General features: G+C 37.2%; 1 protein-coding gene across 4 annotated transcripts in view; it reads left to right on the top strand.

Moving 5' to 3' along the window:
- The window catches only part of b4galt3 (UDP-Gal:betaGlcNAc beta 1,4- galactosyltransferase, polypeptide 3), an 86,471-nt gene extending 73,084 nt beyond the window's left edge, over positions 1-13,387 (top strand). For all 4 annotated transcript variants that reach the window (XM_039775412.1, XM_039775413.1, XM_039775415.1 and 1 more), the window contains exon 8: positions 7,623-13,387. In XM_039775412.1, coding sequence (XP_039631346.1) covers positions 7,623-7,944 — 322 coding nt within the window. In that variant the 3' untranslated portion in view covers positions 7,945-13,387. The remainder of the gene's footprint in view (positions 1-7,622) is intronic.
- The last annotated feature ends 862 nt before the right edge of the window (positions 13,388-14,249 follow it).

Raw genomic sequence — 14,249 nt, 5'->3', positions numbered from 1 at the left:
ATTACAGTTTATCAATGTCAATGTCAAAGTTTAGGCAATGGAAAAGGTGACAGTTAACTTCATGATGTAAAATAAAAGGTTGGGCCTAATGTTTTGGCTGTTGAAGAGAAACGTAACTTTCATCAAGAAATTGCCATTTACTTTTTTTTTCCCCCTCTGTGGCTAAAATAACATTAACATCTGCATTAAACAAAATAGGTATTACAGTAATCCCTCCTCGATTGCGGGGGTTGCGTTCCAGAACCTCCCGCGATAGATGAAAATCCGCGAAGTAGATACCATATGTTTGTATGGCTATTTTTATATATTTTATGCCCTTATAAACTCTCCCACACTGTTAACATTATTAGAGCCCTCTAGACATGAAATAACACCCTTTAGTCAAAAGTTTAAACTGTGCTCCATTACAAGACAGAGATGACAGTTCCTTCTCACAATTAAAAGAATGCAAATATATCTTCTCTTCAAAGGAGTGCGCGTGTCAGGAGCAGGAAATTTCAGAGAGAGAGAGAGCGCTCGTTAAGAAAAGCAAACAATCAAAAAATAATACGTACTTTTAAGTATGCCGAAGCACCGCGATAAAGCAGCATTTTTTAGAGGAGCGTCCATATCCTCTAGGCAAACAGCCTCTGTGCAAACAGACCCTCTGCTCACACCCCCTCCATCAGGCAGAGAGAGTGAGAGAGACAGAGAAAAGCAAACAATCAAGCACCGCGCGGGAAGCATATCGTATATCATGGAGGAGTTTTAGTTAATACGTAATACATGCTCTGATTGGGTAGCTTCTAAGCCATCTGCCAATAGCATCCCTTGTATGAAATCAACTGGGCAAACAAACTGAGGAAGCATGTACCATAAATTAAAAGACCCATTGTACGCAGAAATCTGCGAACCAGCGAAAAATCTGTGATATACAGTATATTTAGATATGCTTACATTTAAAATCCACGATGGAGTGAAGCCGCGAAAGTCGAAGCGAGATATATAGAGGGATCACTGTATGTATAAACTGAATTAATATCATATAATAATTTAAGGCACAGTACCTAAAATTTTAAATTGGCCTTCATTTAGTCCTGCCTGTTTTGTCAAGCGCAAGGTGCAACACATGAAGCAGGAGGAGGAAGCACAGACTGGAGTCAGTCCCATCCACTATCATGCTTTTGATTGAAACACTGCAGTACATTAAGTTGCACAACAACAGTTAAACAGACATTTTTACATTTATTGTACAGGTGACCTAGTAATAACATTTGCAGGAGCTGCCACACACAACCAAAGGAAGGACTTGGTTACAAAAAAATGTTTTTTTATGTTGTGACAATAGGGGTCGCTGTCGCTCCTCCAAACCCAAAGACAACACGTTCAGACACCAGGTAAAATTAGAAGAAATAAATTTTAATTATTTTCTTAATGTGCACCAAGCACCTCCACCTCCACAATACACTATAATAATCAATAATAACCAATAAATCTCAATAATAATCCAATAAATCCTCCTCTCCTCCCAGCAGCTCTTTCACACTCCCTCCCAACTCCGGCTCAGTCTGTTGGGTTTCCCACAGTCCTTTATATAGTTCGTGACCCGGAAGTGCTTCTGCCCTTCAGTCCATGATTCCTTAGCACTTCCGGGTCAGATGAAAACTTCTTCTTTTCCTTCAGCCCGGAAGTACTTCGTTTCTTCCGTCCCTGCGACTAGGAAGTACTTTGGGGATATAATAGAAACACTCATGCCTCCCTGCAGCGTCCCCTGGTGGCCCCCAAGGTATCCAGCAGGGCTGTGAAGCTGAACTCCATTGTCCATGATCCCCTGCGGGAATTTGGATGCACATCCATGTTGCAGGGAGGAATCCATCTAGCGGCGTGGGGGTGTTGGTCGGGATAAACTGACGGCCATCTTTCACAATGTAAAATAAAGGAAAAAGAGAATGTGTAAATTTTATTAGTTTTGGCCTCAAAACTTCGACTATATCCAGATTTAAATGGTTGGCCTTATATGACCTATATTATTAAGTCAGTGTCTTTTGATATGCAGGTCGTCAAAATGACTGGTATGCACAAATAAAAAAATAGTTTCTAAACATTTTATATTATTATTTAGCTAAAGTATAGATCTGTGTAAACACAGAACTGTAATAGTTCTTGTGGCAGCATTTTAGATTAACTAGAAGCTATGTAAAGAACAATTTGAACATCCAGTGAAGATCGCATAACATAACGTTGCATCACTTCATCAGTCTAGTGAAATTTCAGATGAACCTTACAAGAATGTTGGTATCAGTACACTTTACCATTCTTGCAAAGCCCACATATAAAATGTAATAGAAGTAATGAAGTATGCGTACTTAGGGTGTGAGGGTTAGACTTGGTGTCCTTCAGCTTCTTGTCAAAAAGGAAACCCTGCCTATATAAGGGTGGAGTTGACTCACTCACTCATTCATCAACAGCAACACTATTTCCCAAACTCCATTGTCCATGATGCCCTGTGGGAATTCTGATGCACCCCCCATGTTGCAGGGAGGACTCCATCTAGCGGTGTGGGGGTGTTGGCCGGGATAAACTGCCAGCCATCTCTCACAATGTAAAATAAAGGAAAAAGAGAATGTGTAAATTTTATTAGTTTTGGTCTCAAAACTTCAACTATATCCAAATTTAAATGGTTGTCTTTATATGACATATATTATTAAGTCAGTGTCTTTTAACATGCAGATCGTCAACATGACTGGTATGCACAAATAAACTAGTTTCTAAACATTTTATATCATTATTTAGCTAAAGTAAAGATCTGTGTAAACACAGGTGACAACATGGAAGCCAGAGAACACTTTTTCTTTTTTTTAAATGCCATTTTAATTTTTTATTAGAACTATCCATATTAACATCATTAGAGCTACACATGCTATGAGGCACCAACAGGTTGTCCATGGCCACTGAAACTGCATTTAGCATGCCATACTACTACAAGACTATATACCCCCAAACTCCCGTTCTTGCACCAACTCCAAACTAGTGCCACAATTCGTTCACCTCAGAGGTTTTCCTGTGTCATTCCCATCTCTTTTCCATTTCTTAAAGAAGGCTTTACTTGTCAGTCATTTCAATTTGATTGTTTCACAAGTTGTGAGAAGGGTGTTGGTGGTGCCATGGAGAATATTTATTATATTTTTGTGCCATAGAAATGAAAACTCTTTTTAATATGTCAACAGCATTGTTTATAGGATATGTCTTGAATCACATACTACCATAGTAAATAGTGCACTAGACGGAGGACATTATGTTGCTCCCCACAGAGTTCATACTTGGATGAGCTAGACTAATTTTACCACACAATTATGTGGCAACCCATCCCAAACATATCAATAAACCAAAGTTTCAAAGAAAAAAAAAACACTGATAAAGTATTGCAGTGAGCTGGTGCCCTGCCTGGGGTTTGTTTCCTGCCTTTTTTTTATCTGCCTTTCATTTGTTTTATGCCTTGATTTCAAGAAACATTAAACTGGGTTCATTTCCATAAAAACTGAAAAAACTGAGATTTTCTAAAACTTTTGACCAGTAATGTACTGTATATACAAAAATATCCTGAAGTAAAAAGAGTTGCAGTTGCTAAATAAATGAATAAACAGCTAGAAAATCACAGGGATGCTGTTATTAAATATACCTCAAAACTAGAGTAAAGAATCCTGTGTTTGACATGCAAATCAAAACGATATTGGCCTTGGCTCAAAAATTGCACAGATGGGTTTAGTTATAATTCACACATTGATTATGAATCTAATAAATTCTTACAGGTAGATAGATAGATACAGTAGATACTTTATTAATCCAAAGGGGTAATTCACATAATCTAGCAGCAGTATACTGATTAAAAAAAAATATGAAATTAAAGAGTAATAAAAATGCATGTAAAAACAGGCAATAACTTTGAATAATGTTAGCATTTACTCCCCCGGGTGGAATTGATGAGTCGCATAGTGTGGTGGAGGAGCGATCTCCTCAGTCTGTCAGTGGAGCAGGACAGTGACAGCAGTCTGTTGCTGAAGCTGCTCCTCTGTCTGGAGATGATCCTGTTCAGTGGATGCAGTGGATTCTTCATGATTGACAGGAGTTTGCTTAGTGCCCGTCACTCTGCTAAAGATGTTAAACTGTCCAGCTTTATTCCTACAATAGAGCCTGCCTTCCTAACAAAAAAAACTAAAAAAAAAAAAAAAAAGGTACCCTGAATATTTAATTTGAACTGATGAATCACCTGGAATATTTTTAAAAAGTGGAAAAATCAAATTATACATTTTTGAAGATGTACCATGGCCTAAAAACTTCGGAGAACATTTTCTCAGTGTTATAAGCAAATATGATGACCTCATTTGGTGCAAAAAGAAGACAATTTCATGCCAAATCTCAAAGGACAAGGGCAGCCGTATCACTGCTGACTTATGAAATTTCCTAGGCAAAGCTGGGTGGCGCAGCCAATTAACACTTAAGTACTAGCACTGGTGTATTTTGTACAACAGTGTCGGAAGTTATTTTTGTCCAATGTCCTTTTACTTGAACCTACCAGCAGCATCTGACATCTATCCTCAGCCTCATTCACTACAAGTATAGTGTCGCAGCGGTTTCCCTCCAGTGTGCCCCTAGCCGGCTTTATGAGTGGATGCACAGTTGCAAGTTCCAAGTGGTGCATTTGGTACACCACAGCGGTTATTAAATATGTATGACAATGATGAGATGTTCTTCTAGCAACGGCTTTGTCTGCAAAGAACATTCAACAACTGAAGTGAAATGTGCACATTTCTTTTTGTGCAAAATTCTTTTAGTCTGTCTAGAAATTGTGACTCATTAACAGGTATGGTATATTTCACTATGTTATTAATTACCTGAAGACCATGCCAGACATCTCTCCTGTCATTGTTACTATTATTTTTATTTTATTTGCTTTTTTATATATTCAGCTTTGACCATTTCTACGGCATATTGATAATTCATAGCTTTGAAACCAACCCCATCTACTTTAAAAAATAATTAAAATCCCCCTAAAGCAAGGATGGGAGGGTCAAGATATGAATTGTCGACCTCAGTATTTTTTGGCACTACACGTTGAACAGCTGATGCTTCATTTACTTGAAGTGGAATGTAAATAGCCAGAATAACAGAGGAAGTGTAAATTTTGTCTGCTGTTAAAATGATTATATCTATAGTTAATGATAAGAATTTCATCTCACATAACCACATTTTAAAGGAGCCTTGACATCTGGGCACCATTGCTGCTGCACATTTACTGTAAGAAGACACCTCTACATTGAGCTTAAGTGAAAGATTAGCTAATTGGTCAGGCTGTTGCAATGAGAAACCTGACTGTTCAACTTACATGGCTGGCACTGATGAGTGCAGTTATCATCCACTTGAACTTAAATGAAATGGGATGTGGTTCTTTTTCATTTTCTCATATACAAAGTATAGGGAAAGTATTGTAATCGTCCAAAGATTAAATATCGAGATTTTGATGAATCTTGACATTTTAGACCTCCCTGACTTTCTTGTATGCAAAGTGTAGGGAAAGTATTGGAATCCTCCAAAAAATCAATTTTGAGATTTTAATGAATCTTGACGTTTTAGACCTCCCCGAGTCCAAAAATACCTTTTTTTGAAGTATGTCTGTGTGTGTGTGTGTTTGTAAACACGATAATTTGAGTAGTCTTTCACTTAGGTCAACACAATTTTGAATACAAATATTAGGTACAAAACGTAGATTTCTATCAACTTTTGGGCTATTTCCTTTAACCGGAAGTGGTACTTTACCTCTTATTCATGCAGCTGCAGAGTCCAATTTATTCAATAATAATTGTTCAATACATTATTAATTTGATTTGTTGTTGATGGATCTTTAATGTACGTAATTTAAAAATATAATCATTGTCTTGCAGTTTACTCCTCAAATATCCATCCCCATATCTGAGTATATGAGCAAGTCTAGGGGAGACCACTCCTGATTTTTCTCTAAATGGGTTGAGAGAGTTTGTACATTTTACTTTGTGGAGAATGGAATCCTTCTAGTGGTGGATTGAAACTGTAAGTGGAGCTATAATTTCTGGTGTCTGATGGACATCCCGTCTATTCCTACAGTATTTGCCTGAAGATGAGGATTGATGCAAAAGTCACAGATCTTACTTGTTTCTATTTAAAAAAGTTTACTTTCTTGTTAACTCTTTGCTTTTTATGTTTGTGTATGCCACTTGCAAACGGCTCACAGTTAGGTGAAGTATTTGCTCTAGATTTAGGTTGAAGCATTTCATCATGAACCCAATGCTAAGTATCACACGTGTTTGTACATGTTTACAGTCTATGTACAGGCAGGTCGACAATTCCACAGTATTGAGTGGTGGTGACTCTGCTGTACTTAGATAGATACTTTATTAATCCCAAGGGGAAATTCACATAATCCAGCAGCAGTATACTGATACAAATAACCAATATTAAATTAAATAGTAATAAAAATGAGAAAATGAAAAAAATAAAATTAATGTTAGCATTTACTTCCCCGGGTGGAATTGAAGAGTCGCATAGTGTGGGGGAGGAACGATCTCCTCAGTCTGTCAGTGGAGCAAGACAGTGACAAAAGTCTGTCACTGAAGCTGCTCCTCTGCCTGGAGATGACACTGTTCAGTGGATGTCTTATAGATGACTTCTTGTCCATCTATAACTTTGTGGCTGGATACAGTTTTTTTTTTAACACCACTGCAAAAGGCCTGATCACCAGCAATGATTAGGTGGCTAACAGAGTAAATTTGCATTAGGGCATATTATGGTGCCAGAACAACAATCTCTTCCTTAATGCCAGCAAAATCACGGAGGTGTTCAAACCATATTCTCATCTTCATTGTTGTGAAAGCTGTAGAAAGATCCACAGGTCCTTGGCATCACAATCACAGATGACCTAAAGAGGGCAGAACACCACCTTTCTCAAGAAATCTACCAATTGCCTTTACTTACCCTCATAACTGCAGAGTACCTGGATATCGCCACTATAGGTACACAGAGGAGTCGATACTTTAATGGCTGCATCACATCCCGGCACAGTGCCCACTCAGCTCATGACTGCAAAAGCCTATAGAGGGTGACGAAGGCAGCACATAATATTACTAATTTACAGTTCACTTCTGTTCAGAATATACATATTACGCATTACAATAAACACCTTAGCCATGCATGCACAGTCACTTTTCTCCCTCTTCTCTTCTAGCAAATGGTACAGTACCTTAGCCATCATACAATTTGATTTAGGGACAAGTTTTATTCTCATGTCACTAATCAGCCTCTCATACTGTCTTAAGCTTTAGCACACCCGATGTGTGCTTGGAAGTTGCTAGCCACGAATGAGCACTTCTTACGAACACTGAAATGGAATAAGCAGAGGTGCTGCTCTTGTCTGGTTTGTTGTACTTCTGTGTTATTTTTGCAATTCAGGATATCGAATTTTTTCAAAGTTTGTTACTTATTTGCTTTCCTACTTCTATCATACATCACTGGTTTTCCAAGCTTGCTCAGCCCATGACTATGAAATTTACAGTTATTTCCTGCTTCAGGAAAATGTGAGTAATTGTTTCCTCATTCCATTTCTTTCCCCTCAGATTTGACCTGCTCCTGCGTACTCGTCGATCTTGGAGGCAAGATGGAATAAACACTCTGACCTATAACCTACTTTCTAAAAGTCTGCAGCCCCTCTACACCAATGTCTCAGTGGACATTGGTGATGATCCCAACAAGAATCGGAAGAAAGGCTCTAACAACGCGGTAAGCCTCCAAAACAAACTTCCAAATATTCAGAGCCCTACAAAGGTCGCAGTGGAAGCAAATATCCCAAAAAAAGCTGGGACTGAGAAGTCACATGTGGGTGGCATTGAAAAAAAAGACGGCAAGTTTGCGACAGAAATGAACCATATTGGCAGTTGAGCTAATGAGCCTCAGAGTGACACTGGCAGGAACAAGGCTGCAGGTAATTTCAGGCAACTTGAGGGACACGCTTAAAGGATTCATTTTGACCTTACAGTAATTGAATCAAGTGAAATATACCTGATTTGTGCAATATCATTGCTTTTGAAAGACAAATCATTATGAATCGTGCATTAGTGATTTTTCTATCCAGAATTAGTCTCTGTACATTCATTTGTATTTGTGCCTTGTAGTGTTACTGATTATTTATTCATTGGGTATATTTCACCCATTTATTTTTTCATTTGGTTCAGTAGCAGTACACTTTTTTGTTTTTGTTTGAGCAGGAATGCGTTATGCTGTGAAGAAAGCATCCATGATTTTATTGCAAGGTGCACTGTATTACACTTTATTTCTCCTAGGCACATTGGTTGTGTATTAAAATGTTAAACTTAGCAAAAATGTTTATAAAAGGAATATCATGTTTCCTTGAAATCCAATAGGGAGTACTAAGCAGCTGTAATGACAAAACCTAGAGTATGTATCTGTGAGGTACGTAACGTGTTGAAAACACAGTACTGTGTATTTTAAAGAATAAAAATCTTATTGAGGTACTGTATGTTAAAATGAAAAGCATAGTTTACACCAAATGATATTTGTAGAGCATATTAGTTAACAAAGCAGCTTTCAAACCGAGCCTTAAAGCAGCGTACATTTTACGATGCTCTTTGTCAGCATGGTTTAGATCTCTTCAAGTCTTACTTCAGCTTTGCTGCCTTATTGAGAGTTCATTTAGCTGTTTACTACTCAGATCATGTCCCTGGTAGCTAGCGATTAGGTTACAGCGTTTTAGTTTCAGAGTGCTCATTCGCAGTAAGGCTATTGGTCATATCGGTGCTATTTTCCCTTCATTTTATTGCTGGGTTTTTTTTCACCCTTTCATGAAATGGTTCTTCTCAGTTGTGCCAGCATTTACATTGTCTATTCTTTAAATACCGCTCATAGAACTATTTTAGCATATACAGTTTAAAGCTTAAATTATTATTTCATTGTAAAGTAAATTTCAGGACCTTGGAAAATTGTTTGGTGTTTCCTCTCACCCCCAGAGAAGCCTTGAAGTCCTCTTTGCATTTTCTAATGCTTCAAAAGTTGAGTTAAATTAAACTTTACCAGGGCCAGTAGCTTTATTATTATTATTCTTCCTTTGTATAAATCACGTTATGTTGTTCTCCAGTCTCAGTGATAACTTTTTTTAAGAAGTGCTGCATATAATACCATTTTCCTGGAAGATACTGTAAAAAGAATTTACAGAATTCCTGCTAGAATATGTGGTGCACTTCATTCCATGCTTGAAGCACAATATGGTTAAATCTGTACTTTGATTTTTGTTCAATTACATGTCCTTCATCTTTAATTAGTATTGTTCTACCTTTCAGTTTTTTGGTTTTTTTTTTTAATATACTGCTTTGCTTCTTCAAAACATGTAAAGTCTGCTTTAAAAGAACCCCAGGAAAGAATTAAAGCTGGAGCTAAAGCGCTGTAATATGCCAGAGGTACAATTATCATGTCGACAAGTCGTTTTTAGGAATCCTTATCTAAGGAACATATTAGTAACAAGATGACCTGAACAACTGATGTGAGTGATAAGGAGGTATTATACACGATTTTAAAAGCACAGAGAGAAATTGACTTGCATGGAAACATTTTCTTGTACACTTAGATGTGCCAGTAAGTTCAGTCGTACAGTTAATAATTTATTTTTTGCTTTGTTGTAATTGTTCCATATTATTTACAAAATCAGTCGAGCATTTTCATTCATTTACTAAGGTGAACCTAAAACCCACCTTGCAGTGTGAATCATTTTCATCCTGTTTAATCCAGGAATTCATGGGAATCCCTTCTTAATACTATTTAAGATGATTTGAGGACTTTCTGTAGTACGCTCACTGTCTAATTAACAAGTTGTACAATCTCAACATTTCCTCCACCACTGTCTTGATCTGTCCGTTCTGTTAGCTCTCGTGCAGTGTCACGTTGCCTCTTTTTGCCCCTTCTAATATCTTTTTACTTTTTGCTGTGTCTGGTGCCAAATGGAAATTTAAACCAATGGCTCTTAATCATTAGAGGTCCACATTGTCAGTGTGATTTACTGCCTCTTTCTTAAACCTAATTTGGCAATTTAGTGAACTATTTATACATGCCCATATGAATTTAAAATGTCATATCTTGAGTCACTTTTGGACTCTTTAGATTGCATATCTGCACTCCTTTAAAGCTTGCCCTTTTTTTTCAGATCAAGCATGATAACCGTTATACTGTACTAATTTTGATTGGAACCTGCAGATTGTAATGATAATGCAGGCTCCAATGTACTGCATTTCCTACAGAGAAGCACCTAATTCATTGACATTCACACTTGACTATCAAGTCTGTAGTTTGGGAATTCTTCTTTGAAAGCCACAGTGCGGATGTACATCATTTATAAAGTGGCAACATTTGTAATTTGGATTTATTACTAAGGCCTATGTTTTTGATTTCAAACATGAGGGAACACATTTTCTGTAGTTAATGCGAGAGCCTCCAAGAGTCTCCACACTGGGGGATAACGGGTGTTTTTTTAAAAATTGCAATTTTAACCAATTTTTAAACATGCTGCCAGCATGGAACAATGTTTATAAGGCCTTTAAAAATTGATCCATGAAATCTGGCGAAATTGTTTTTGTCCTTTATCAATAATGTGCATGTTGCCAATTCGGGGGAAAAAAAAATACAATCAATGTTTTAAACAAACCTCCAAACAAGAGTCTTTATATCATAATGATTAAGTTAGTGCAATCTGATGGATTTCTTTTTAATTATTTCTTGTTTTTTTATTATGTTTTCTGTTTGTCTTCTTTATTTCTGAATCATCTCTGTTCTTGCATTTCCAGTGCAGTTTAGACATGTCAAAGAAAGGAAAACTGTGTGATCTACATGATCTGCCTTTATCACCTTTCTGCCTTGTCCTCATATGTATATATGTGTGTGTGTGTGTATATGTATGTATGTATGTATATATAATAGTCAATCGTGTGTACGGATTAGATGGTGTTCTTGTTCCCAGATGAAACTATAAAATGGATGAACGTGGGAAACCGTTCTGGTATGTTAGGTGGTAGCTTGGGAACTGGGACTACCTGGGAACTGTAGTCCTGTTGGACAGCCTTGTTGCGTTCCATGGGTGCCACTGGGGGGAGCTGCAGGAAAGAACAAGGCTTCCATCAGACCCCAAAGTGCTTCATTCATGCAGTGTCCTGGCACTGGATGTGCTTCATGGTCCAGATTAAGACAGGCCTCCTCATCTTATTCAGGGATTTGTGTGGAAGGAGTGGTGAGAGGGAAAACTGAGAGAAAGAGAAGAGAATTGTGCTTTATGGAAGACCTGTAAAGGTGGTATTGTGAATAAAGGGTTATTTGAACCTGTGACTGGTTGTGGTGCAGTTGTGTTGAGGGTTAGATATAGATAGATATATATAGATATAATATGAGAGATAGATATGAAGTGTTTTCTTGAGTTGTCATATCTCGTACATGCTTTTTTGTAAGTCTTTCTCTCTATTACAGAGTCATTATAAATACTACGTGAAGAAGACTTTGACTTGTTAATTTTTGTTAATATGAACACAAGTGTTTATTTTGCCCCTATGGTCTCTACTCCACAGATTTCCAAATTTACGGGTTTATAACTTACTATTTTGAAGAGTGTTTATATCAAATATAATAGTACAGTATGTTTAGTTACTTCTTATTGTATGTCCCCAGTGCCAAAGAGACAAATTGACAGACATTTACTTCCCATTTTCGCTTTGGACATTTTGGTGTTTTTATACCCAAGTGCTGAATCTCGGTATATGCCATAATAAGGCAACATTTGTTACTCTTATGTGTACTACAGAGAGATGTCATACACATATTTCAGCCCTGCTTTTTGTGTGATTCCAAGAATAACCTTACCATACCCAACCACTGAAAGTTTGTGAATATTACGGGCAGACCTGTTTTGTTCAGAATCATTATCTTGGTGATTCCTTGTTTGTGTTGCTTGCTTCATGTGGAATTTTGCTCTGCAGGGAATGATGTCAGCACCATGTCTGCATTACACTTGTGGTGGGAGAATAAGAATCAAATCCTGTCATAATCATATATGTTGCATAATGTGGCATGATGAGTTTGCACCTTATGTAAAGGAGGAAGAAGTGTTACTGTTTATCCCACTCTTGTTCGTTATAATACAGTGGCGTCTATAGGCTTGGTGGCAGTATTGCACATTAAAGCAACTACTGTATCTTGGTTTACTAAACCTCCATACTTATCCTACATTAAACAGGGTTGTCTATTTATTTTAACCTGCTTAGTTAATTTCAAAAGGGTAAATTGTTCATTCTTCATTCGAATAAAACTTCACATTATAAATTGTATGCCCAGGAATGGAACAGGAATGTACACAGTTATCTTTCTCACCCCTTTGTGCATAATGATCAGTTGATAAACACCACACAAACACACACACGGGTACAACTCATAACTCGATTAATTTGCTCCCTCTGCTTTATACTTGATTTGTACATTTTGCTTCTTAAGGCAATTTTAACAAGTGTATTGAGTTTAATAAAAATAGGATTACAGAAAAATGTTTTTTTAGTTATTAAAAGGTTATAATTAAGGTTTGTACATTATCAAATTCCATGGATATTTTTCAGATCGATAACAATTGGATAAATGAATTTACCAAATGTCGCCCAAGAATATAGAAGTATTCCCTTTTTACGGTGTTATTGTTTATAATATAATACTTTTGTAGCAACTGTTTTGTAGATATTCTTCAAGGCACGTTCCAGTTAAATTATTTGATTTGTATTGCTGACATTGACTTGATACGTGAGTTACTATATCAGCCCAAACAGTATGCTAAAGATGCAGTTGACAATTCAGACGACTGCAGAAAAATGCAGTTGAAATGTGTAAATGTAATTTAACGTGTTAACCATTTAATGAAGTGCAATTCATATTCCTCAAAAGCCCTTAGAGTGAAACAGTACAAGTGGAGTTTACTTTTCCTTCAGGACCCAATGAATTACAGAATTTATCCTTTTTAACGTTTATGTCATAATGGAGAAGAAATACTATGATTAATATATAAAGAGAAAAAAAAATCAAAAGCGGGGTGCTTAAGTAATGCTTTCTGTTTTCTCAGTCTTTAAAGAACTAGTTTTATATTATCGCTCAGAGTATTTAAACAAAAATGTGTCAAGAGAAATTTATTTTTTGTGGTTCATCTTCTGCCCCAAAGCTGTGTATCCAAGTAAAATGATCAAATGAATGAAACTTTGATTACTGGCATCTCATTTATGTGTCTGCATTCCAAGAGAATGCCACTTGTACAAAGCTCTTTATAAATAAATCAATAAATAAAACCTTAAATCCCTGTGCTGCGTTTCTGTTTTCATTCCACTTTTATCTTCATGCTTCTAGAATTTGGTTGTGGTTAGCATCTGCTTAATTTATCCATCTGTGTCTTTTTTGCGGTGTTGGAGTCCAAGAAAGAAAAGAGGCCTCATGGAATGAGAGGCCATCATATGGTGTATTATTACAGCCTTGGGCATACGCACATCTCATTCCATTTTAGAGATGCCATTTAGTTTAACTATTTGTTTGTATGGAATGTACATTCTACATTACCATGCAGAAGGGACTTCACACATTTATTAAATGCATTGAGAGAGACAGATGTTCTAATAGTGATGGGCAGCTTGTTCCACCAGCCAGGAACCACTCATCAAGAGTCTGGACTGAGATATGGCAACCACACAGAGGTGGCATCAACAGATGCCATTCATAAGCAGATTTGAGTGGTTGAGAAGGAACATAGGACTTCAGACATGTCTTTGTGTACAAAGCCGTTGGCCTACTGACTCCATCGTCAAGGATTTGATCTTAAAATGTCCCACTACAGGGAGCTACATTAGTGATCTAAAGAGAGGAATGACATGTGCCCTCCTTGCCGGCTACAATTTTAATCATTTGCAGCAGCTTGGTGACACATGCCAGTACTCCTGCTGGCACAGTTGCAGTAGTTCAGGTGTCACAACACCAAAGCCTGGACCAGAAGTGGTGCTGCATGCTCTGTCAGATATGGTCTGATCTTGCAAATATAGCATCAAATGAATCTGCAAGACCGAATGACTTGTAGCAACATTGTCCCTGAACGACAGCTGGTCATCGATCACCATCCCAAGGTTGAGTACCAACTTGATGGGTATTAGTGGTAATGAGCTGAGCTGATCAGA

Source organism: Polypterus senegalus, chromosome 13 (genome assembly GCF_016835505.1).
Source record: "Polypterus senegalus isolate Bchr_013 chromosome 13, ASM1683550v1, whole genome shotgun sequence".
Classification (NCBI taxonomy): domain Eukaryota; kingdom Metazoa; phylum Chordata; class Cladistia; order Polypteriformes; family Polypteridae; genus Polypterus; species Polypterus senegalus.
Note: the sequence above shows the minus strand (reverse complement) of the source record. Positions and strands in the feature narration are given on the sequence as shown.